Source organism: Poecilia reticulata, chromosome 11, assembly GCF_904066995.2.
Source record: "Poecilia reticulata chromosome 11, P_reticulata-male-v2, whole genome shotgun sequence".
In the NCBI taxonomy this organism is placed as follows: domain Eukaryota; kingdom Metazoa; phylum Chordata; class Actinopteri; order Cyprinodontiformes; family Poeciliidae; genus Poecilia; species Poecilia reticulata.
The window spans coordinates 16,685,130-16,711,779 of NC_088840.1; the positions used below are offsets into that span (position 1 = coordinate 16,685,130).

At 38.3% G+C, this 26,650-nt stretch overlaps 1 protein-coding gene and 1 long non-coding RNA gene across 2 annotated transcripts; one reads left to right on the forward strand and one right to left on the reverse strand.

Annotated features, from left to right (window-relative positions):
- Positions 1-1,282: 1,282 nt before the first annotated feature.
- LOC145553733 (uncharacterized) lies at positions 1,283-15,295 on the reverse strand. Its single transcript, XR_014089770.1, has 4 exons — positions 15,193-15,295; positions 14,851-14,907; positions 8,391-8,513; positions 1,283-3,351 (listed from the first exon to the last, which is right to left on the reverse strand). It is a non-coding gene; the product is annotated as an uncharacterized LOC145553733 (long non-coding RNA).
- A 52-nt stretch (positions 15,296-15,347) lies between these two features.
- On the forward strand, positions 15,348-25,921 carry clptm1l (CLPTM1 like). The gene is made up of 18 exons (XM_008422126.2): positions 15,348-15,594; positions 18,058-18,265; positions 18,343-18,437; positions 18,530-18,719; positions 19,395-19,594; positions 19,935-20,013; positions 20,137-20,254; positions 20,362-20,456; positions 20,782-20,866; positions 21,360-21,463; positions 21,676-21,741; positions 21,957-22,007; positions 22,105-22,187; positions 22,270-22,304; positions 22,420-22,475; positions 22,950-22,994; positions 23,206-23,321; positions 23,436-25,921. The coding sequence occupies exons 2-18, from the start codon at positions 18,101-18,103 to the stop codon at positions 23,518-23,520; spliced, it is 1,668 nt and encodes a 555-aa protein (XP_008420348.1). The 5' UTR covers positions 15,348-15,594; positions 18,058-18,100; the 3' UTR covers positions 23,521-25,921.
- The last annotated feature ends 729 nt before the right edge of the window (positions 25,922-26,650 follow it).

The window sequence follows — 26,650 nt, forward strand, 5'->3', positions numbered from 1 at the left end:
GGACATAAAGAAACCAGGCAAAGAGGAAGAAAATCTTTCTGGACAGGATTATGTGAAAAGCACATAATCTTGTTTTTGCCTGATTCATTGCTATAAATATGTATTTTTTATTCATACACTCACACACACAGGACAAACAACAACCATCCACACACACACTCACACCTAGGGACTATTTAGAGTTTTGTTTTTGGACTGTGGGAGGAAACCGGAGTACCCAGAGAGAACGCACCATGCACAGGGAGAACATGAATACTCCATGTAGAAAGACCAGGGCCAGGAATCGAACCCAGAACCTTTTTGTTGCAAGGCAACAGATCTACCAACTATCTGTTTAAAAACCTTTTAAATACAAGCATTTGTTATTGTACTATGGGTATGTAATTAATATTCTTTAAAAAAGTCAACTTCACTTGGAAATGGACAAAAAGGAATAATGAGGGAATTTTGTGACTAGATTTCATCTTGAATTTATAATCTGAATCACAGGCAAAGATCTTGTTTCTATTTTAAGATGAACCAGAACATTTTGCCAATATAAGACTTAAAACTTTGGAAAGCTACTTGCAAAACTTCCAAGGTATTTGCTTTTATTTACATTCTTTGTTGCAGGAGGTTGCTGCAAAGTTATTCTTTGTTTTGTATTTTCCTTCCAAGAAATTGGACTTTCTGGTTCCTTTTCAAAGTGGATCTTTAGGCATTATGGGAATCTCACTGGAGCAAAGAGCATATAATCTAGAGAATGTGCCATTTTTTCTTGAAATAATATCTCCAGAAAATAAGATTTTATTCTTAGAGATAAGAAAATAGATTGGTTGGCTCAAGATAACCGAAAACTTACTTGGTAATCTCAAGGAAATTAAAATGACCACATATGGACATTTTTTGTGTGTTTTCAAAAGGGACAGAATAAAATGTTATTCTGATTTTAACCTCATTTTCTCCCATGTAGCTTACTAATCAGTCAGAAACAAAACATAAAAGATCAAGGAGAAAATGCATTATCCGATGGCAATTAACTGTTTACACCGTAACACTGTGTCTTTATCTGCCCTGAAGAGATGCGATATAATATTGTTTTAAGGTTATTTTTTCCATATAGACTTAAAAGTCTGCAGTAAATAAACAAAAAAAGATCAAAGATAAATCTACCTTAAAGGATGAAAACAAATAAAAACAGTGGAGAAAGGTTTGAAGTTGACTAATCCAAACCCACCACTATCTATACAGTCATGCATATGTGTGCAGAGGGCATGCACACACTTAAAAAAAGTACTTTCAGGAGTGTGAGTGCATCTGTGTGTGTACGCAGGGGTAAAATTGGACTGTCATGCCCAGAATGGGCACTTTGATCATTTTAAGTTCACAGGAGAGAAGAGCAGAAGACTGTAGATGAGACAGGTGAAAAGAAAAAGAAAAGAGATGAGAGGAGAGCTACAAGAAAGCATAAAAAAGAAAAGCAAAGAGGGGATGCTGAAGAAAAGGAGACAGAAAATAAAGGAAAGTACAAGAGAATTTTGGAATACATTACTAAAAGAGTTGAGAGAAGGGTGAGAAAAGAAATAAAGGAGGTGAGCTGAGCAGCAAAGGAAAAGTAAAGGTCTATAGATGTGCAAAGAAAGGGCAGAAGGATAATAAAAAAGTGGAAGTGCAGGGGAAATAAGCAAAGCACTTGCAAAAAGGAAGTAAGAATTATGGAGAAAGGAGAATAAAAAGAACAAAGAAAAGCTAAGCAAAGTCGAAACTTAAAAAGACGGCGGACGACGGGCTTAGTGAAATGAAAAATAATAAAACTGGACGTAGAAAAAGACAAATCCAACAAAGGAAGAAGGGGAAACCGAAGACAAGGGAGGGAAGGAAGGAACGGGGAGAAGCTGGAGTGGCGTCGGCAGAAATGATGGAGGGAACGGATAAGGGATGAAAGCCTTTTTCACTGAGTGATGAGGATGTGCTCACATCACACGCTACTTACCCAGGATTCATAGCGTAAGATGAGTTCCCAGCATCCCTTTCATCTCCACAACATGCAGCAGCGGTCCATCTGAAAAGAGCCTGGGGAGACTCTCAGCCATGGACAGTTACATGTGAACACACACGCACACACACACCCACACACATATATATGTGATTGAATTAAGACACACATAACCATTTTTCTCTCTTTTTGTTTTTAAATCACACACACTTTAAGAAACTGCACACGTGCACAGTTTTAACTTCAAATTCTCCTGAATTAACCTGGTGACTATGCGCCGCTACCAACACACACACGCACAAACAAGCACTACAAAGTGGTTGGCTGTCTAGACGTATCCGTGGTGATCACAGAAGCCACTCGTTGCCGTGGCGTTTGATCTCTTGGTTGCCACGGTTGTCTGAACAGTCTGTCAGAGTTGTGCAGGAGTGGAAAGAGGACAAAAGTGCAAAAGTTTCTGGAAATTCTTCCAAATGTTGAGAAGGATTTATAATAGCAGTTTTGTTTATCCCAAAAAGATAGCTCAGATTTTATTTTATTAACTGAAGTACTGAGAAATTTTTATTTGTAGTAATCATGTTAAAACGCCTGGCTTTTACACATAATGTGGTGCTTTTTTCTGAGTAAATCAAGTGAAAAAGTATGAAAAACGAAAAAAAGGCTCCTGACTCAATTTCAGCCGTTAGTCTCATTAAGTGTCCTATTTTACGTATATAGGGAATAAATGTGACTAAGTCTTTGAAATTTGTTCAATAGTTGTGAAGCTGTAGCAACTAGCAAAAATTAAAATCTCTGTAAGATAGAAAACCAGCTTTCATAATCACTGACTGTTGTTTAAAAAGTGTTTTCAAATAAGGCTGGTAATATTCATTGTTCTTAGCAGGCAGACATTTAAGCGCAGTTAATTTATAAGACACAGCTTCACAACAAGTAGACACTTAGCAAGAAAAGCAGGTCCAATTCATAATTAATTCATAAAATAAATGAATAAATTGACTCTTCTTGAAAGGTTGGTTTTCTAAGCTGTGATTCTCAGCAAAAAAATGTAAAAAAGCAAAGGGTCAATGTCTACTTGACGGCGTGACGTGGCATCACACACCTTTTCTTCGCTGTTTTATAAGAACTCAAGATTGAGCACTTTGCCGGAGACGCTTGTTAGTTTTGCACAAAAGGTAAAAGCCGAATTCATTTTGCAGAAATGTTTTTTTGATTGAGAAATGTGAAATCTTCAGACATTGTTTAGGGGGGATGTCGAGAGGCGCTCCTGTGAGGGGACATCCAATGTCTTCATTTCCTCGTCGCTGTCTGTGCGTCTGACCTTTTGGCTCTCCGTCAACCTCCCAACATCCTCGGATTCTGTGTCCAGACAGATGTGCCTAAAAAGAGCAACATACTGAAAATGATCAGTGTGAGCGAAAGAGAGAAGAAGCGAGAAAAGGCAAAAAAAAAACCTTCCTCATTCACAGACAACAGCTGGCCGCCAGCGTTCTGTGAAAGCGGTAAAGTCAAGTGAGTGATTGCTGAGCAACGCCGAGTCTCTAAATCACTTAAAGCAGCATCCCGGAAAAAACAAAGGGAAGAATCTCAGGGGGATTGGGCGAAAATGTACGCGAGTCTCTTTTTTTGAATCTTTGAAAGAAACACATAAATCTTGAGTCAACGAACCTCAACACAACTTTTTTTTTTTTTCAAAGGAAATGCAAAAGACGAGGGGAGTAAAACTATGAAGGAGAATCGTCTTTGGTGGGTCTCACTTCTGCATCTTTTATTCCTGACAAAAGCCTCACTTGATGATCAAATGCATATCTTCACACTGTTTCAAAGCTGAGAATAAAGGAAGCCATCTTCATATTTCAGTCAAACGTGAACATTTTGACTTTCCTGCTTAAGTTTGATTATTTATTTTTACCTGTGCGAAGAAGGGAGAGAGAGAGACTGGATGTATCCAGCCCATAAAGTCATAGAACAAGAAAAAAAAAAACTGCAGAGAAGAAAGTGACACAGGTAGAACAAGTTGTAGCTGTCTATGGCTGATGTCCACAAACATTTAAGCTGTAATGCAAACCGAATTATTTTTGCTTTTCAATTTCTTCAGATATCCTACCTAAGAAGATCTGGTCATCTCTTCTGCAGATCTGAAAAGACCGTTATAAAGAAAAAAAACTAACTTTTTTCTGTGTAGCGTATCAGAACTATTGCAGAATTCTCTGATGCAAATTGCCTAGTACAGGTTTGACTAACGAATACACTGTGCTTTTATTTTGAAGTAGAGTTGATCAAAAGCAATCTAAATGAATCAATGCACATAAGCGTAACCCTTTAGTTATGTGCTGAATTAAACTTTATAATGTCCGCTAACTTCAACCTTATTATCCAGTAATTTTATCATTTAGCCTCAGAAAACTTATACAGCAACTGACAATGGTTCTTGGTTTTGCTAATCTTTTTTTTATTTTGCACAGTAGGGTCTGGTGATCAATTTTTATAAGACTTAAAAACAACCTCATATTGAACATTTAGCACAAATAACTTTAAAGATTTCTGCATTTTAAACTTAATTTCTTGAATTCAATAGCCATAAAGTCTTACTTCCCTCCCAAAGATTTTGAAAGATTGATCCATAAATTATTGTAATTCTCCTCGTGCCGGTTCAGATCGGTCATACGCTCATTGATCAAAATGCTGATGCTCGTCTGTTAACAGGAACAAAAACCTCCAGTTGTGGCTTCACTCCTCTGGTTTTTGAGATTCTTTATGGTCAGATACCCACAGGAACACGAAGGTCAAGAAATTAGTTGTTCTATGATCAAATCAGAAAAGTTGAGGTTACCGTGTCTTCTCTGCTGCAGCCCCAAAACTGTGCAACAATCTGCCAATCCATATAAGAGCTGCTGAAATCTGCACGCTTACGTGATTTTAAGACCCACCTCTACTTTCTAGCTTTTGAAATAAATAAAGCTGGACAATCTATTTCTTTGTTTAACATCATTTTATTTCTTTTTAAACTTATGAATTATTTAATTCATGTGTTTTGTGGGGATTTTTGTCTCTTTTTGACAACTATCAACTGCTATCAGTGTTCATTATAGTTTTTAGCAACATTATTTATACTCCTCTTTCTTGGACCGTTTGTTGTAAACCTGATAAGAGATTTAGATCATGTCATGCCACAAACATGCCACATTGATTTAAATTTCCTTCTGATGCTCAGTTTGAACTTCAGAAAGTCGCCAACTCCAAGTCCAGAAGTCTAACTCCCAGATTGGAGCAGCTCGCTTCATATACAAGCAATTGAAGAGCTACGCTTAGTAAAGCGGCTGGTAAATGTATGTTTTCAGACAAAGAAAAATCATCTTGAAAAAAAGCCTTGTTAATAAAGACAGTAGCTGTCTGACGCTTTGAAGAGCTTCTGTCGTGTCTTGAGGTGACTTTGAGTGTGCAGCTCTCTTGGTCCTCCACTGGGATGGATAGCTGACAAGTGAAATGAGGCTCTGTCTGTCTCCCCACTGGTCTACTCTGTTTTCTATTTCCCTCTGTCCCCCCTCGGCCTCAGCTTGTTCTCTCAGCTGTGTGACAGATAATTGACACATTATCATACAACGACCTTGGGTCGCAGGCAAGCCCCCGCCAATTAAAACCAGCGCCATTCCCTTCACAACTCTCTGTAATGGAAATATGCACACTCCGCTGTGTAAAATGAGCAAACCGTGAAACCACACATTATGCCAAACACACATTACGTGTAAACAGCCACTTGCTCAAGAAGAAAGCATTTGAAAACAAACATTTACAATAAGTCAAGTCAAGCCTTTAAAAGCCGATGGCAGATTGTAGATGGAGAGGTCAGTTTACGTGCATCCTGTCATTAACCTTGGACGGCAGTGGAAGGGTATCTAACTAACTTTCTAAGTCACTCAATCACAAAGAGATAGAGCGAGGGGTCGCTGACGATGGGGAAAGATGGAGCGAGACAGACGTGGAGTGACAGAGACGGAGGATGGCGCGCAGAGACGGATTGGAACAGGGTTAAGATTCGGATCGACGGTGAGAGAAGAGGGCAGAGTGGAAGAGATGGAAGAAATTAAGCAGAGAGCCGGGGAACAGTGGGTGAGTGGGAGTTCTCGCAAATGACACGAGAACAGTTTTCTGAGCTTGTGTTGCTTAGTTACTGGGAAAATATCTATGAGCAGAAAAGACCGAGGAAATAAAGGAAGAGAGGTGAACTGGAGGATAAGGAGAGAAAGAGGGCCTCCCCATTTCAATCGGAGGGAAGGAGTAAAGACGAAGTGCAAATAGGTTGCTTTAAAAGGGTAGCCATCAATCTATCAATCTAGGTACGTTGCCAAATTTCCCTCTTTACTGCCAACTTTTCCAACTCCCTGTAGGGGATTAGAAGGCCCTCAATGGCCTGATGGGATGCATTATCTGTTCTCCATTTTCTGGGTCTTTGCCTGAGGTTTAGCCTCAAGGTCCTCAATAAGTGGGACGTGTCCAGAAAACTTGTGAACAAACCTATTTTGAAGATGTTCTGACGAGATGACAGAAAAGAAACCTGACCTGATGCTTGTGTTTCTAAAAGCTCATTAAGAACAACAGCTGAGAGCTACAACATAACCCTTCAACCAAACCGTAGAGAGCAATGACAGCTTTTCAGAATTGTAAATCCAGATTTTCACAATACCAGCACAAGATCTGCATTTTCGTTTTGCTGTTTTGTAAAATCGCACTGTTAAAATTGTTAATTTTAATAAAAAACGTCCAGTTCTCGTGAACCCAGTCGTCTTTGACCGCAACATCTCGTCCCGTGAGCTGGATGCACAAGTGCACACCGAGTCATAATGTTATGATTGCAATGTCAATCTCAGCTCCTTCTTACCTGCCAAAGCACACTACACAGAGACAATCCACCTATCCGTCCTTACACACCCTTTTATCCTCACCCATGAACAAGAAGCAAGCATCCTGTAACTTGTTTACTTCGGGTGACAGCTCACTCTCAAACAGAATGGAGCAAAGCAATCCTTCAGACAGATGATGACGGACTCTTGGGCAGAGATTTTGAAGCGCTGACTCTCATCCCAGCAGCTGCTTCATACTTAACTGCAAACCCCTCCTGATGCATTTTGTGAGTCAAGGTCTGACAGGTTTGAAAAAAAGAAGAAAAAAAAAAAGCAATTCGGAGCACACACAATCTTCCCCTCGAATGCAATAAAAAATCATTTCCATGAAGGCCACGGACTTGTACCCAGAAAGACTCTCATCCAGATCAACAGTAACTATGCATTTCATTTTACGGAGTCTATTAATATCAATTAAAATGTTTCACTTTTTTACCCGTTACAACCCCAAGCTTTAACGTAGTTTATTGGGAATTTAGAGCAACTCAATTATCATGAAGCGAAAGGAGAATGACTCATGGTTTAAATTAAAATATTTTTAAAAGTACAGCATTCTCTGCAGTCCGATTGAGTTTAAGTAAATTTGCCAAGAGGAATTTCCAAAGATTTCAGTCTCTAGATGTGCAATGCTGGTAGAGCCATAAGCCAAAAAGACAGGTGGCTCCACAAAGTACCAACAAAACACTTTTTAGCTTTTCATCGATCAAAGATTTTCTGCCAGTTTCTTTTCCATGTCACAATTGTGTTCAACTTTGTGTGTCTCATAATATCCCAATAAAATACCTTAGTGTCTGAAGGCGTAACATGTGGAAGTTACAAGGGGGATGACTACTTTTCCAAGCCAACATATGATTAGAAAGTATAAAAATACAGACAGGTGTGGGAGGGGTCACTTGCTGTCTGTTACAGAGAAGATATGACACAAAAAAGAAGCATCTATAATGATTTTTGGTCTCGGCTGCAGTTCGAATCACTGGTTCCCGTGTATTTATGCAGTACTGCTGGGAAACAAAAGATGAATGAAGAAATAAAAGATTTTTATGGCGAATCGTTGCAGGAAAACTGTCCTTGCGTCTGATCTATGAGCTCTCGCATAATGTACCGCACACTCTGCAAACCTGTTGCCATTGTGCTGAATCTTCTGCTGAAGACAAATTAGCATTTAAATGAGGCAAGTTATTTTCCTTTTACGCCTGCTCTAAATTTTTAACGTAATTTGGTTTGATTGAGATGAGAGGAGACAAACTGGTGGGCCATTTTTTTTTTTTTTTAAGTGTTACTGACCAAGAAAACGGTTGAGTGAACAAGTCTGCTTCAGCAACAACCCCTGCTTCAAGTTCTCTGAGTTACACCCATTCAAAGATGAGATATGCAGCTCAATAGCCTATAACCAGAACGACCCATGTTTGGCATCCAGCAGCTTGACTGATGCACGCTGTCTTGCCTAAAGGACCACTCCAGTGATTTTAAACCTTATCTCTACAGTGTGCGTGTCGAAGAGAGATACGTTAATGCACCTTTCTCTTGGCAGGACCACTGTATCTTGCAGGAAGGCTCTGTTCATCTCTCCGCATCCACCACAGGGATAACATGGGATGCTAGGAAGAAAAGCATCACTCTTCCGAAAGTTTCGCTTCATCCTGGGAAAATAGACGTAGACATGTAACTCTGAGAATTAAGATAGGATAGGGCTTTAAAAGTGGGGAGCAGGCATTAAGTGTTTCTCTTCAAAGCATTATTTGAAGTTTGAACATTAAAAGGAGATGCTGTCATTTCTCTAACCTGTAAACGAGGAAACCTGTTCCTTCAATTATTTATGGAGTTGTCATGTAGCACTGACCTCAAAGGCTTGTCTGAGTGAAGAAACAGCAAGCAAACACAAACCTATAGATTAACGCTGCGCTATTCTTGCACTCTATAGTTGCTCCTCTCTTTAAAAAAATACTTAAATTGGTAAAAGATATTTCCCTGAAACATGAAACCCACTCTTTAAAATGTTTAAAATTAGCAACCTGAGGTTGCTAATTTCAGTACTATTGTTAAACTCAGACTACTTCATCCGTATGGGGTATTTTACAAAAGCTGAGGCCGACTTCATTTTACAAATGAAGAATTTTCTTAGCTTTGCAATTGCAAAAGAATCTGCAGAAAAAGACAAGGTAAAGAACTGTGAGAAAAATGAAGACAATTATGGAACATTTGCATATTTGTTCTGTTCTGGGAGAAGCGACATGCATTTTAAGACATTAAATATACAGCGACAATTAAACCATGCGCATAATAAAGGGTCTTGCACTTGCAAATTATTTGCAGATATTGAAATCTCTGGTTGCTGGTAGCTCATCTGCTAAACACAGAGCTGTTTACCGAGAGGTCCTGAGTTTGATCCCAAACAAATAATCAATCTTGGCTAAATCAGATCTTTTATTTTCCAACTTCAAATGAATGCATGATCAAATATTTAAGACGTGTAAGCTTTGAATGTTAGATTAAACATATAGCAACTTAAATTGGTACATCTTCTTAATGCAAACATGTCTTAAATTAGAGGTAAATGTGTTCATACATAGTTGTTCTACATGTCTTTATGATGCGATGGAATGGCAAACTGTCCAGGATTTATCGTCTGTCTTGTCCAATGGCTACTGGACATGGGCACAAGCATCCATGCGACCCTTCACAGATAATCAGCTCTATGACGTTTTCTCTTTCTTTCAGTTTTTTTATTGTGATCTTTTCAAATTGTAGCTATAATGCTGCTCCACTTTCAAGATGTTAGGCTCAATAACTTGGAGAAAAATAATAAACACGGAGTGATCATAAAAAGCTCGATCGACCCTCCATTGCAGGTTTGGAGAACAATCTAATCAGTCAACCAAACCTTGCTGCACTGAGGCGTGTGTAAGGTGAAATTGTGCTTATATGAGAAATAAGAGTCCAGTATACATTTCTTGTTAGCAGACTCTTATTACAGAGCTGTTACGTGTCTCTGCAGTTCTGTATCTGAATAAAGTCAGCTTGTTCAAGCAGGAGGAGCAGCTTGACTGCGGAGAAAAAGTGTCATTGTTAATACCCCAAGGCTTGGGACTGAGAATGTGCGGACAGGGATACATTATCTCCATTTGGTAGGTCATTTAGAAAAAGAGCGCTGTGTAACCTTCTTCCTGCCCCTGACTGAAAGGCTGTCTTTTTCTCTCTCAAGATATCTCTGCTCTGCGCCCCGACTGTGAAACTCCATAAAGAGTGATGGATGTTGATGGAGACACACGGAGAGGTGATTATAGATCATGGAGTATCGAGGAAGGACGCAGACAGACAGATGGAAACTGAGAAGGAGTCGATTGTGGTCGCAGAATTGTAAATGACAGAATAGATTCCTTTTGCCCGCTGTATGTGGAGCAGCTATGCCACAGTGTGGCGAAACGCTGAAGTACAACTACTGAGAGCAATTTAAACATGCAAGACACCACAGTGAATATTGAATAATAAGCATCAGTTATAAGCTTCACATATGTCATGAGTGTTGTACTTAAAGTGGCAATCTCAAACAGGAATAGCTTGATCGTTTGTTCCTCGGGTGGCCAAACAAAAACTGAGATTTGCGATTTACAACTGTAGGCAATCAGAGAAAATGAACATCGAAAAGGACAGCAAGCAAGGAGATTAAAAAAAAAAAAGACAATTCCCCTGCCTCACCTTTTGTCCCGCACTAAGACTGAGAAAGATTTAGAAGAACCTGCCTAAGGATTACTGTCGCTTCTCTGGCTAAAAAGGGACAAGAACTGCTGCAGTTTAGCTAATGTATGTAACTCCAATTTCCTTAGGGAAGAGAGAAGCTAAATCACAGGTATGTGGTTGATTCAAATCTTTAATTATATCTGACAGGAAAATGGGAAGAGAATACATTTGGAGAAGGTTTTGCCCTTTTCCCTGTCATATTTCGTGAAAGGTGACACTTTTCTTTGCATGTCACACATCTCTAATGCTCTTGAGGTAAAGTTTCAACCACAACTTACACACACAGTCTGTTCTGTTCACTCAGTTCTGTTCTGGCCGTGCTGCAAATGCTCATTTTCTGACTTCTCAGTGATGTCAGCAGGTCAACACTGTTAAAAGAAAGATTGAAATAAGCACCTTGCTAACTATTAGCGGTGTCCTCTTTGCTCTCTTATTCTAACGTATTCTCAGGCTACGGGTGGGAAGTAGTAATACAAGCTGATGCAAAACACTGATAATGTTTCATTCTTCACTGTCTGTCCTTGTTAATGTAATATTTTCAAGACATTTTTCCAGACCGCCTTTTTTTTAAGGGTGTAATGAAGCATAAGGGGTCAGTACTGTTGCCACACATCAACAACATCTTAGTTTGAAATGAAAATCTTGGTTTTTCTGTGTGGGATTTCTTCTCTTTGCTCTGGTTTCCTCCCACATGAATATTGGGCTAATTAGCAAATCTACATTTTCTTAGTTACCTCTGTTTTTTGATACAGTGTTGTGTTTTCAAACAGTCTCATCAATAACCTTCTTGGCTTACATTTAAACTCAAAGAAAGTTCATGTTTTTGTAAGAAATTACATTTAATCCATAGCCACGATTATTCAAAAATTCTGTCTTTATCTGAAGTATTTAGCCTACTTTTGGTAAATTATGGCCTTTTACAGGCGTTTTTGAAACACAACACACTTCATCTTCAAAAGGCAAACCTTTGGACAGACAGTGAAAGATGCTGCCTTTACTGTATGGGTAGCTGAGTTAGAGACTTGGGGTCACACAGGTTTAGAGAAAACTAATGATTTGCGGCTGCAGATTTATGAAGTGATGTTCAGTTGGGAAATTTGCCCACAGAGCACTTTCAGGATGATGGTACTCAAATCTACTGTAAGCCCCACGTACAATATCCTGATGGCCGAGTCACTGAGGTTTTATGGATTTCTCGCAGAAATTATAGGCCCAAGTTGACACAGAAGACACTTCAGTTTAGTGGTAATCTGCAGGGCGTCAAGGAGTGAGGCTGCAAGAAAAACGGTGAGAGACTCAAGGACGTCGGTGAGACTGAGGTCAAGATGCCACTTGTTTATGTAAGCATATGTGTTTGAAAGTACACGTTTTGTCCTGTTCTCAGCCCTAAAATAATGAAAAAGACGGCTCCTCTTTAGATTTTAATGCAATATGAAAGATGAGCTCTTTCATTTTCAACCAGAAAAAGAAAGCCCCTGGATAAATTCCTTGCGCAGTTGTGACCTCCTCACCTCTTGACCCGTAACAGTCACGCTGAGGTCACAGACAGGAGAGTTTTACCAAACTTATGAAGTCTTTACCAGCTTACATTTTACCCAAATGTGGCAAGGAAAGTGTTTCTGAACTTTTATAAAATTTTAAGATCAGTTCCTTATCCCTTAGCAAACTGGGGAAGTGATAAATTACATTTACTTGTGTTACAGTGACTTTCTGTACTTCTGTTTACTTGTATTTGAATTTTTGTATTTACATTGCATTTCAAATCAGTTCTGTAACTAGGTAACATACTCAAAATTGCACAGAAGTTTAGAAACTGCTTGAATCTGATCAGCTTTAATTTTACACATTTGTCTGCTGCTGTTGTTTGTTGGTTCAGCTACTTTAGCTACTTTTGTCCCTTGGTCATTTGTTTTTGAAACAACAATGAAAACTGTTACAGTTGTGCTTTGTTAGAGCAACCTGTGCCGAAATCCCCCAAAACATGGAGATGCACATACAGTGCAGACAAAGCTGAAAGCTTTGTCTGCACTGTCTTATTTTTCCTTATGCAGGAAAATAAAAGGAATGAACCCCTTGAAATTGCTGTGATAGAAAGTAAAAAAAAGAAGGAATCTACTTTCACATGCAGTCTTTTATTTTCAACCAGAGAAAGGAACAGAAACAGCTTCCAAGATGTCAATATCACACCTGAAACTATATCAATGTTTGTTAAGAAGCCATCGGTACAGCTATGGCCAAAGGTTTGGAGATAAGATATAATTATATTTTTTTTTTTACAAACTATACTTCTCCGGTTTTGTTGGAGCTATTTTGTCTTTTAGGGAGGCAGATGGAACCACATAAGTATTTCACCTCTGCAGGCCTGACACATACTCTTGGAGGATATTTTGACACTTTTATGCACGGACGTGTTTTTTGGTAAACTATTGAGGAGCCCACTCTTTTTGACAAGACAGAGCCAAGCGGATGAAGGAAATCATTGCCGGAATGAGTCATCACACCAGGATTCGGTTTTTCTCAAACAGTCTGAAGGTTCATCTCAGAAGATCATTTCTTGCACCATTCCTCTGCTGTCCAATGCCGATATTTCGTGGAGAATATCCAACTGTATGTCATAGTATTCTTTGAGAGGATTGTCATTTTTGTTGCCCTCCTTGATGACATCATCCAAAGGTGCTATCAGGTAGCCTGACAGTGTGTGCAGAAACACACACATGTTCTTCCTGCCATTCCTACAGACGCTCTTCCCTGGTGGCAACCGGATCCTTAGCTGAATAATGAAACTTGCATGGGTAGCTTCTTAAGTAAGCTGAAGGTGTGGTCACAGAAACTGAACCTCTTTCATACCAATTCATAAATATTCAATAAATGAAAGTCCACTTTGATACAGTCTGTTTAAAAAAACAGAGTGATATAAGTTGCTTTGCTGTGGATTTGTAAATACTCTCCTATGAACAAACAATCGCATAAAAAATGCTGGCAGGCCATTCTGTGTCAGAAATAAAAGTGCAAAACAAGATGTTGTGATTCATCTCCATTTAATTAAAATAACATTAAAGTCATTCATATTTCATGTGATTGTTATATCTATAACAGCCTAGATTGAATTAAGCTCTAACATAGATGGTGATTTAGAGGATTTTTAAAACTAATATCAGAAAACTATATGTACTGATAAAATCACCATCTATTTGAATCTAAATCAAAGTAACATGCCTTCCAGCTGTACATGTAAAACAGCTAAAAAAACCTGCTTTTTGGCTAAGTATGACACTTTGATTTTACTTGTTATTAACATGCACTACTCTTGTCAATTTAATACCAATAAGATAAAAAAAACAACTTATAAAAGCGAAATGGGGTGAAGTTTATTAATTTAAGTGGTGTTTAAAAATATCAAAACACACTGAATTATTATTTTTCTTTTACCAGTGTGTCATGGTTATGTTTACACTTGAGTAACATTTTATAATAGTAATTATACTTTTATTTGACTATTTTAGTAGCCAATTTTTCCCATATTGTAGTGATTAAAATTGAGGTCACATATTAATATAAATATATTTAGCCAACTTTTGTGATATTTCAGACTCTGTTATATTATCATTGTTTTTTTTTTTTTTACTTTTTAATTCACCTTTTTATTTAATAAGTTCACGGACCCTCTGTTTACCTACTATCTGGATCAGCAACTCTTACATTTGTCGGATTTCTCAGACTAATAAATCACAGCTAGAGAGAAACACATCTGACTAACCAGATATTTTCACTGCAGCGGACATTCAAAGTCAGACCACAAAAACAACGATCTGCGTGTTGCCCCGCTGTATTCTTAAGAGGTTTCGGTCAGTGTCATAGTGGTGTATTCAAAGCCAGCCGTGATCGTATAGTGGTCAGTACTCTGCGTTGTGGCCGCAGCAACCCCGGGTCAAATCCGGGTCACGGCAAATTTTGAACTCACGCATAATGTAGATAATTAAATACACTAAGACTTCGAATAGAAAAACACCAGGAGAAGACAACAAACATGCATAAAATTATTTATGGAGAAAACTGTTTTGTTTGTTGTCTTAACAGCAACTTCAGTGTGTTGAGCAGAGACCACGACGATTTGGCTTAGGCCAATACCAATACCAATACCAATCAGGTCTGCAGGAGCTAATCATTTCTGCAAAACTTGTACAGGTCAGGGCCTCAAACATCTCTACACATCCAGAACACAAACTATTTAGACTTTACCTTCGGCTTGGCGATACAGAGAGAGTTTCTTCCCCAGGCACGTCTCTTTGATGAGCTCTAGCAATCCCCGGGTACATAAACAAAGAAAAAAGGTAATTTTTCACTTCCCACCGAATGTGTCTATTTATATTAAATGTATATAACTGCGAGCAAAGTGTTCTCAGTTATATACACAAGAAAAATAACAAAAAGTCAGTACATACGTGAATAGATAAAATACATAAATAGTAGAGAGAAAAATAATTTTTTTAAAAAAGGAACGGTAAGAAAGAAGCGGTCAGACTTCATTTTTATAAAATTAACTGAAATAGACCTTTATTCAATTAATGAAACGAAACATACCTTAGTAATGTTCAGACTTTCCGTGTTACCCTAAATAAGGCAAGTAAACATACCATAGGACACGTCAGAGCTACCGTTTATTAAATTAAAAAGCGTGTCCCCATAATTCGCTTGTACGTTAAGTCTCGCGTTACTTCCACCCCAAATCTCGTTTAAGCAAACCAACCAGGAAGCGAATGGCGGAAATAAAGATCTATCTCACGCTTTCAGTTAGGATTTTGTGATATTTTGCGTTTTGGAAGGAGTGAACAGCGGAACAGGCAGTTGATGCCTTCAGTAACAACCAGAGGAAGACTTCAGAAACACAATGCGGTCGCTGTGATCCGTCCGGAGGGATCTGTGCAGTGAATGGACCGATGGACAGTCGGTGACTGAGAGTGACTGTCTTTAGATTTGGCACAGGTAATGTTAATGATTTTCGTTTCACTTTAATTTTAAAGTCCAGTCCGTGAAGAAAAACGTAATTTAATTAGTAATTCCCGTTTTCGTTGCTTTACAGCACTGTTTATGTGCTGATGTGAATATTTAAACATGACGTATCAAAACATATGGACATCTACCAATAAGACTTGGAATCAAAATCTTAAAGAGTGGCTTATTATGAATATCAGCCTAATTGTGGTTAATAACAGCTAAAATGTCAGTTTATTCTGAGGATTTTATTGCTGTTGTCTGTAAATTTACCAGCTCCACCAGTAAATCACCGAACTGGAAAAGCAAGTTGTAGCAAATGGTCTTCAGAAATCAGATTTAGCTGTGAAAAATGCCTTTGACTAGTTCTTAATCCCAATTATATTAAATAATTAGTACAGGTGCTGCTCAATAAATGACAATATGACTGAAAAGTGGCATTCTTTCTGTAATTCGACTGAAGAAGTGAAACTTATGCACAGAGTCAAATATTTAATGGATTTATTTGATGGACAAAAATTCAGTTTGTTATAAAAAAAATTTTTATTTCTCTAGACCAATTACCAATTAATAGGATATTTAATACAGAAATGTCAGCTTGTTGATGTACTGTACACTGTGTGTTTGGACTCCTTTTGTGTGCATGGTGTGGCATGAAGTTTGTGTCTCTGCTACAGTGTTGGAAAAAGATATCAGCCTTTAGCTCATATCAGCTCTGGTGTCTCTCATTTTCCTCTTGGCAGTACCTCATAGACTGAAGCTATTCTCAACAAAGCAGATACTGGTACTTTTTGGGAGTCTGAGCAGGTGCCAAGTTCTGCTCGAAATTGAAATCAGCATCTCCATAAAGTTTGGTCAACAGAGGAAAGCATGAAGGGCTCTACAATTTGTCCAAAGTCAACAATTCTGCTCACTGTAGAGTTAATAAAGCACATAGGACAAACACTAGAATATAAAATGTCTCTTTAACTCATCAGAAACTGTGAAAATTTACACTTAGACCTCAAGCAGCCTGGATTTTGTGCCTCTTTGCTGCGACCAAATGAAACGTACTGTAAAAGGGAAACAATTCTTCCATTTTCTCTCCTAGGCGAAGTTATCTTATTCAGACATGAATCAGCTGTGACAGACTCCATTTCTTGTGAATCTTTTGCTAGCTATTTGTCAGGCTTTATTTCACAATTTTCTGAAAACTGTGCTTATCCTCATTACTTGTGCACTTTTTCTACCACACTTTTTCTTTCCACTTAACTTTTCATTGATATGCTTGAAAACAGGCACTCTACTGTGAACAACTAGGTTATTTTGAAATGATCACTTGTGACTTACCCTGCACATCACATTGTTCAAGTCACTGCACTGACAAAAAGATAAGATTTTGGTATTGGAAAAATCCCCTTTCCATTTGCTGTAAGCAATAATTATCAATTGGCAGAAATGTATTATAAATCCATTACACAATCACCAATTTATTTAGTAGGTACACCTTGCTTTCACTGCATTCAGTCTCTGGTTACCTTCAGAACGGCCTGGCTCTAGATGTCCCTATCGATATGACAACATCACACGTTATAATGGATTCCTCGGCTGCATAGTGCATACCCATGATGTGAATTTCCTGTTCCACCGCATCCCAAATGTGCTCTGTTACGCTGAGATCTGGTGACTGTGGCGCAGCACAGTGAGTGAACTCATTGTCATGCTAAGAAAAACCAGTTGGAGATTATGGAGCTTTGTGACATGCTGCGTTAAAACCCTCTGGAAGCAGCCATCAGAAGACGAGTACTCTGTGGTCATAAAGGGATGGAAATGGTCAGCAATAATACCCAGGAGTAGGCCGTGACGTTTGTACAATAATAAGTTGATATTAAGAAATCCAAAAATGTTCCAATAAAATATCGCCCACACCAATACGCTACCACCTGCATTCTGAACTCCTGATCTATTGTCTGAACTTTGTCCTTGTGAATTGGTGCCTCTGTTTCCAGTGTTTAGCTGAAAGTAGTGCAGCCTGGTGTGGTTTTGTGCTGTTGTGGTTCAGTCGCTTCAACGTTTAACATGTCTTCAGAGGTGATATTCTTCATACCTTGGTTATACCAAGTGGTTATTTTATGTTGCCGTAACATCATTTTCGAATCGGCCCGTCCTGCATTTCTGTCCTCATAATGTCGAGTCTTTTTTTCTTTTTTGTTGTTCAAAGTCGCTTCATCCCTCTCTCCTCTCATCCTGATATTTAGTTTGAGCCTCAGCAAGTTGTCTTTACCCACCTAATGCACTACGTTTCTGATTTGCTTCTGGTTCTGGCAAGTGTACCTGGTAAAATTCCTCTTTTGATCAGAATTGGTGAACAAATTATCTAATTGTAATGATGTAGCATTTATTTAGGTTTACTAAGCTTTACTTTAATTCCTCCGTGTTTCACCGAATCTTTCATGTATAACTCTTACTATGCAGACGTATGGCCCTGCTGCTCAGCTAGCTGAGGGAGACGTCAATCATGTTTCTGAAAACCTCCTTCACCTCGCTGATTGTCGGGGTGTTTGTGGTGTATGTGCTCCACACTTGCTGGGTGATGTATGGGATAGTGTACACCAAACCCTGCGACAGCCCCAAAGCAGACAACTGCATCACGCCCTTCCTGGCGGGGAACCCAAAACTACAGGTTGGCTGCCGTTAACGATTCAAACATGGCGCCTCGGTTGGCTTAAGTGACACATAACATCCCTTTCTGCTTGTTAGTTGAGCATCTACGCCGCGGTGAAGCCGAACGCAGATGGAGGCCATACGCTGATTCACAGAGAGGAGGACTTCGATGTCAACAGCAAGTTTGAGAGGTAAGTGTGCATTCATCAAAAGGAACATCTGTCCATGTTTGTGATTTGGACGCAAGCTGATGAATTCATTTATTTAATGTGTTTCCCTGTAGGATCGTCAACGTCTCACTCCCCAAGAAAACGCGCAACAACGGAACGTTGTATGCGTTAATATTCGTCCATCAGGCTGGTCTCAACCCGTGGCAGGACCCGCGACAGGTCCACCTGGTGGCTCAGCTCACCACCTACATGGTCCCAAAGCCTCCTGAGATCTCTCTGATATCAGGAGAAGATCAAACACAGGTACGAGACTTTCTGCTGCTCCCTCGTCTTCTCTGAGACTGCTTGATGTGTCGCATAGGCTAAGCTTATGGGAAAGTTGCAGTAAATGGCAACATGGTTGTTAAAATTTAAGTTAGTCTGTAATTACATAAAGTTGGACTCTGTCTACTAATTGGCTTTGTTGAAGCAATTTAGGTCCTAGTCCCAAACTTTTCATTTTTGAAATTTTTCTTTGATCCATCTAGTTATTTTATAGACACAGGTATACATTGACTTTTAGGGACTGTACTGTAACCAAGTGGTGACTCAAATATAAAGTTGTGTCTTATCAGCGGTAAGAGAGGTCATAATTCTCCATAATCTTGGTTTTGGTGTGCATGTAGATATCAAATGAAAATGGGCCAAGAATATAGCCCTGAGGAACCCCAGATGTGATTTTTATTTTATTTTTTCAAATTACAAGCTTCAGTTATGTCAAATTAGCACAGCACCAGATAGTCCCTCTTCTTTCCCAGTTTTTTCAACCCTGTATTATGATTGGCTACGTCAACTGAAGCACTGAAATCCAGTGTTATCGAGACAAAAGTTTTTGACAAACTTCTTTCTCTGAACATGTACATGAAAGCATTACATAGATTTTCTGCCTAAAAAGGAGGAAATTCACCAGTCAACTACCTCTCTGTCTTTGTCCAACAGGGTCAAAAACAGGAAGACCAGAAGAAGAAACGACGTGATGGTAGCTCCGGAGCGGGAACTAGAGCTAAAGGTGGAGCCACTGCTTCAACAGATCACCCAGTTTCTCACTGGCGCTCCCGTCTAACTCTCAACATCGTTGGTGACCACTTCCTGTTTGACAGAGAATACCTGCCAAGCGACGTTCACAGATACCTCAGAGTGTAAGAGAGAGACTAGTTACATTCACAACAATGGCAGCTAAGCATAAATTGTCAAAAGATGGATATCACGCTGTGCTAAATATATCTAAAAGCATGCAATGATATTTTTTTTATTAAATACTCACTTTTTTAAAACTCATTAAAAAAGTCTTATCACTTAAATTTATAGAAGAAAAATATAGTCACAAAAAACATCACTGTTAGTACTTTGGTGCATATGCTCTGATCTTTATAACAAAACAGAAATGTTCAACGATAAATCTCAACATTAATGGTGAAGGTTGGATTTAAGCAAAAAAAAAAAAATCATTGTTAATAGTTTTATTTGTTGTCGTTTTAGATTCCAGAATGGGAAGAAAATGGTGTATCTACCTCTGCTGTTTGTTGACGAGCTCAGCAATAGGGTCAAAGACCTCGTGGTGAGTTTTAACCTTTAAACAAACATCATGCAACGTACTTCTACTTTAGGAGCAGTAGTATTAGGAAATCAAAATGTTGGCTTTTTTTTTTTTTTCAAATGATTTTCACATTTAAAAATGTAGGAGATCAACGGCACTTCCACAGAGCTCCCTCTCACCGTCCTCTACGACTCCATCTCTCTGGGCAGACTTCGTTTTTGGATCCACATGCAGGATGCTGTGTACTCCCTGCAGCAGTTCGGTAGGCTGAACTTTCTGTGACTTGCTTTCACAGATATCTATGTGATATCCATAATATCTAGCTAAAATGTCTGTTTTTTTTTGTTTGTTTGTTTTTTTTAAATGTAGGATTCACAGAAAAGGATGCTGATGAGATTAAAGGCATCTTTGTGGACACCAACCTGTATTTCTTGGCTCTCACCTTTTTCGTCGCAGCCTTCCATGTGAGTTTTAAAAACTCAAAGAAGGTCCATGTTCACTCTGGAGGAGCTGCAGAGATTAATTGACTCCACAAATCTGGACAAATAGAAAGTGGCAAAAAGAAATGTTGGGTTAGGGGGGACACAGGAAACGTGTGGAAGAAGATGCTGTGAGACCAAAGCTGAACTTTGTGATAGTGGCAACGTAATGCTGTGGAGATGTTTTATTTTGACATGAAATTCATATTAACTTCTCCAAGATGGGTGGAGCTAAATACAGAAAAATCCTGCAAAAAAAAAAAAAAATCATGCAAAAGACTGTTTTAAACTTGTCTGTTGCTTTTTCCAGCTTCTGTTTGACTTCCTGGCCTTCAAAAACGACATCAGCTTTTGGAAGCAGAAGAAAAGCATGGTGGGAATGTCCAGCAAAGCAGGTAAGGGACGTCACAGCACTCGCCTTTACTCTCATCAGTACGGCACCAGAGAACCCGGCACAAAGAACAGATGGAAATGTGTTAATCCACTGGAAACTAGAGGATGTTTTTGATGAACCTGTGGAGAAATGTGTAAAACAAGGTAATACACAAGCAAGGCATCATCTGTGGATGCTCTGGACTGAAAAGCAGCCATATGTTGCATTCTGTTCACCTTTGTAATTTAGAGGACTGGAAGCTTTTACGCTGTTGTTGGACACATTTTCTCAGGAGCTATGTGGAAAACGGTGTCTGCATACAAATGACACATTGAGAATAATTCAGTTCCTTGATATTCTTTTATAGGGGACCAAAATTTCTCCATTAGTCTTGTGAATAATATGGTGTCTAGATTTATTGACTTTAAATCTGAATTTTATGATTTGGTTGCAGTCATTAACTGAACCGTTTCTGCACCTCCTGATGTTTTTTTTTTTTTTGTTCCTTATTTCAGTGCTGTGGAGATGCTTCAGCACCATAGTGATTTTCCTCTATTTGTTTGACGAGCAAACAAGCCTCCTCGTACTCATACCTGCTGGGATCGGCTCTATAATTGAAGTAAGGACACACATACACACACAGACGTTACTGCGAGCATTGATTGATAGTAAGTAGAAGAAAAAATAAAAGTAGTTTAGGCCCAATAACGGATATTTTTGCCTTCAAGTGAAAGGCAAAATGACAAAACTTAAAAATCACTGGGTGATATAAATAAAGTTCCCTCACAGTTTTCACTTCTTTCTGAAAATCTATTTATTGTATTGCTGCAGGTGTGGAAAGTGAAGAAGGCCTTTAAAATCCAGATTTTCTGGAAAGGAGGCAAACCAACATTCCTGGTAGGTGTGAAAGTAACTTCAACACAACAACTTTCTTAACGTCCAGAAAACCATCTGTGTGTTTTCTGCAGTTGAGAAAATCATCTAACGTTTTATTTATTTCAGTAATTTCATTCATATAGTCGATTCATGCAATAGAACATTCTTCACATTGTTTTTTATGTTAACTTTGACAATTGTTGCTTACATTACACTTTTTCCTTTCCTTGAAACAGTTTGGGAAACTAGACGAATCAGAGCGGAGAACAGAAGAATATGATACTCTGGTAAGAAGCAGCGGATCTGCTTTTGGTTGGAAAAATACAATGTAATAGTATGAGCTCGTCAGCGGATATATTTATTTCTTGTTTTTCTTTTCTTTAGGCCATGAAGTATCTCTCATACCTCCTTTATCCTCTGTGCATCGGAGGGGCAGTGTACGCACTAATATTCCTGCGATACAAGAGGTAACGGTGTGCAAACGCAAAAATGAAACATTATTTCTTTGTCGAAGTCATGCGATACTGATTGTCCATTGTTATCTTTTAGCTGGTATTCATGGCTAATCAACAGCTTGGTGAATGGTAAGCTACTTTCTAAATAAAATATTTAAAAAAATAACCTCATTAAACAATTATTTTAATTTAATTTTAATAATTCTCATCTTAAATGTATTTCTTTTTACTCTGGAAATTTCAGGTGTGTATGCCTTTGGTTTCCTCTTCATGCTTCCTCAGCTCTTTGTCAACTACAAGGTCAGTATTCTCAGTCGAAGTTTTTTTTTAAATATATCAATTCACAACAAATATTAGACAATAAATATGTAGACTCCAGTTTGGTCCTAATTCTCTTCATATGAATCAAATTTATTTGATACAGTCAGTCATACAGTAAGATTCAGATCCTGTTATTTATAGAAAGGAGGCAGAAGACAAATACAAATGAATTGAAATGGTAGCTCTGTCCAGAGAAGGAAAGAAGCACATGGAGTTTCTTTTATGTTTGCATGTAAAAAAAAAAAAAAAAAAAAAACACAGAAAAAGACTTAGTCTAGAGTAGAGTTGGAACAGAGAAAGCTCAGACATTGTAACGTTCGTGTTTTTCAAAGACGAGCAGATTTGTTAGATTAGAGTTGCCTGATCTAGATCAATAAACATTTCTTGCATATTTGTTTTTCCGCTCTTATCTCATAAATAAACTCTTATTTGGTTTATTAATTTACTCACCAGCTGAAGTCTGTGGCTCACCTGCCTTGGAAGGCTTTCATGTATAAGGTACAATCCTTTTCTGTTTAATATATTAAGAAAACATACATTTGTAAGATATTTTAGCTTCTTCCCACAGGTTAATTGGCAACACTAAAAGATGAATGGATGGATGTGACATTTCTATGACGGATCATTTTCTCATTAAATGTAGATGTGCTCAAAAAATGTTTTTCTTCTTATACTTTTGAGAATCATATGTGACTTTGACTGTTCCCAGGCATTCAACACCTTCATTGATGACGTGTTCGCCTTCATCATCACCATGCCGACGTCCCACAGACTGGCTTGCTTCAGGGACGACGTGGTTTTCCTCATTTACCTTTACCAGAGATGGTAAACGCACAAACACGCCTTTTTTTTTTTTTTACCAACTCCATTCATATTCCTAATCTGCTAATAAAAGTAATAATAATCATGTCTATTTTCCATGTCACTGTGTTTCCACAGGCTCTACCCAGTGGACAGAACAAGAATAAATGAATACGGCATTTCGTACGATGAAAAGCCCAAAGGGAAGGCTCACAAGGACTAAAATGAAAATATAAGTTTTCGCAGACTTCTGCGAGCTGGTACCTTCGAGTGTCATCTTTTCGTCCATCATATCCACTGACACTTTGGCAAAGTTTGAAGGTTTTAATCGCTTGCACATCATTCCTCACTAACAGCAACTGCTAAAAACTTGAACATCGGTAGAGGACCGGTATATAGCCAGTGTTTGGTTTGTCCATTCTGGGCTACTGTAGGAACATGCCAGGGCATCTTGACAGACTTGGTGGAAGGGAAACCAGGTCATCAGTTAGTAGAAATATTAAAGATAAAAAAAAAAATGTTTTATTCTAATTAAAACAGTGATCAACATTAATTTGAATTTCTTTCAGTCGAACATCCTGAGATACAGACACTTGAACTTGTACTAACTTCAAACGAGCTGGGTCTCATCTGCCAGTCTGTTTATAAATGGACCAGAACTGTTATCGTTCTTTCAATTTAAAACTGTGATATTACGTGAAAATCAGCTAGCTAAATCTGTGGAGCGAACATCAAAACGGATGCGAAAACCTTGTGTGAGTTTGGAGAATGGTCTGCATCTAAACAAACACTGTGGTGTGACCCAGTTCACTAATAGCTGCAAGAGCTTTACTATGATATCACTATACTGGCTTATATTCCACCGCAAACTTGTATAATTCAAAGCAACAAATAGGGGTTTTTTGTATTATTTCAACACGTTTAGTATTTAGAAATGCACCCAGCAGATTTTGAGCCACTCAGTTAAAAGGTATCATTCATCAGTAACTGTGATGTACTGTTTCGCAGTACTTTTAAATAGAGTGTGCCTATTAAATAAATAATACGAAGAGAAGAAGGTAACATTCAGAAGCTAAGTGCAGAGATTTCATTTTCGTATTGACTTAATCTGAGACCATTGTAAAGGGAGACCTTTTCAAGCTAGCTTTTTATTGAAAGAGTAAAATTATCTAAATAAAAACTGGGAAAAAGACCAAAAACCTCTTTAAAGTACGCTTTTGCATCATTTTCAAAAACTTCATGGTAGTTGGGGTATTGTGAAATAATCTCAAGCCTCTGTAAATGTTGATTTTAAGGTGAAGGTTTGATGCCACGGAAAATGTAGGATTTCTTGAGAGTTTCTGAATATTAAAAGGATAATTCTGTTTATTTTGAAGTGTGGTTCTGGTAAAAGGCGGATAGCTCTCCTGGCATCTCCACTTAATCTAAATCCATATTAGCTGTTCCTGATTCTGAAGCCAACGGATAATACTGGAGGGGTCAAGACCAAATACGACTTCTACCGTCCTAAACAGCTACAGTCTTAAACCTTTTTATTAACCTTTAAAAAAACCCATTAGGTTTCCATTGACCGGCTATTTACACAGAAACCAATTTCTGTCTAAACAGGAAATAGTGATTGGAGGCAGTGTGCCATCAATGATCTGTGTGAAAGACATACTGAGAACTGAACGTGTTACGTGTTTGATGGTCATATTAGCTGCCTGATATGAACTAAAAGCTTTTTAAAAAGCTAAAATATTGTTGCGGTTTTAAATAAAGCGGTTTTCTGTTAGTTACTGTGACTGGAAACCTCAGTATGTGTTTTACAAGGAAAATAACTGGAGGGGCGCAACTTCTAACTCCATTTGCTATTTAGTTTAGTGTAATGAAAACATGACAATAGTTCAGTTTTGTGATATGGCATTCACATAAACTGCTGTAAATTTTAAAACTGATTTTGGTTTAAGATGGTAAAGATCCACTTTGGTCTTGGCCCGTAAATAAAACTAACAAGGAGGTTATTTACTGCAGGTACAAAAACTGCTAAGAACCTTTTAACAGGACCACCCTTCAACGAAACTGAACTGTCCCTTTAAGGTTAATAAGTCCAGTAACGTGTGAAGTTGCGTTTGTATGTTTTTGTTCTCCAATGGGTATGTTTTATTTTGCTGTAAAACATGATGGTACGCTCACATTCATTCACCTTTCACCATATTTTTTCTTTTCTTTTCTTTTTGTACACGTCGGGGCCAAGAAAATATTTGTGCCAAATGTACGAGTGATTCTTAAACTGTTTGTTAGCATTGAATGTGCAGCATAAGTGATCCATGCAATGTTTTTAATGGACACTGACGTTTTGGAGGGAAAACATTGGTGGTAAAGCTCAAGGAAAGTATTACAAAATGTAGACCTAAACCATCATGATTTTACTTCTTTACTATGTAATACCTATTGTAAATGTTCCTTTAAAGTATAAAGACTCTATTAGGAATCAATTTATGAATTGTTCAGATGTCATGGGATTTGAACTGCTTTCCAAGCTAAATGCAGTCAGATCAACTTTTGAGGAATTTTGCCTTGAATTTGTTTGAAATCATTGTAATGTTTGTTTTTCATTGAAATGTAGTAAAAGGCTGACATCATTTGCTGTCTGCATTTTTCTTACATTCATCCTATTGTTCCAAACTCTTAAGTGCTATCTGTCAAACCATTAAGACAGGGGTGCTCAATACGTCGATCGCGATCGACCGGTCGATCGCGGAAAGGTTTTGAGTCGACCTCGGCAGCAGGTGACAAACTGAACGCCGCCAGGACGCTGAGTCCAGGACCTCCTCCTTTGCAGGCTTATCCAAAATATTCACTAAGATCCTGAACGTTTGTCGCTTCATTAAAAAAGAATAATTATAAAAAGTCAACGAAACATGTTAAAATTAATAATCTCAGTAATTATTGTTTCAACAAGGTGTTGCGCAATTCAGTGCGTTTCGGTTCCATTAAAAAACAAGAAAAGCGACTCAAAGACCGACTGAGAGCAGAGCAGGAGTTTAAATTAGCTACTCAACCACCGCTGTGTTCATGAGGCTTATTAAGAATCAGAAATAAACATCAAGCCTGGAAACCTGATATCGTAACGGACTGAATGTTGTTAATATAATCTTAGCTCGGCTTGCGGGGCGCAGGCGGTTGCCACGGCAACGGCTGTGCTTAAACGACAGAGACCGAGAGTAAAAAGGTAGGAGATGTTTCCAGTTGATAGTCTGTTCGGGTTGTTTTACCTTTTTTTTTTTAACCTTTGCTGTGGCTCATCACACCTGCTGTAGTTTCTGAACATTCAATAAACGACAAAATTGGACTAATTACCTCGTTCGTTT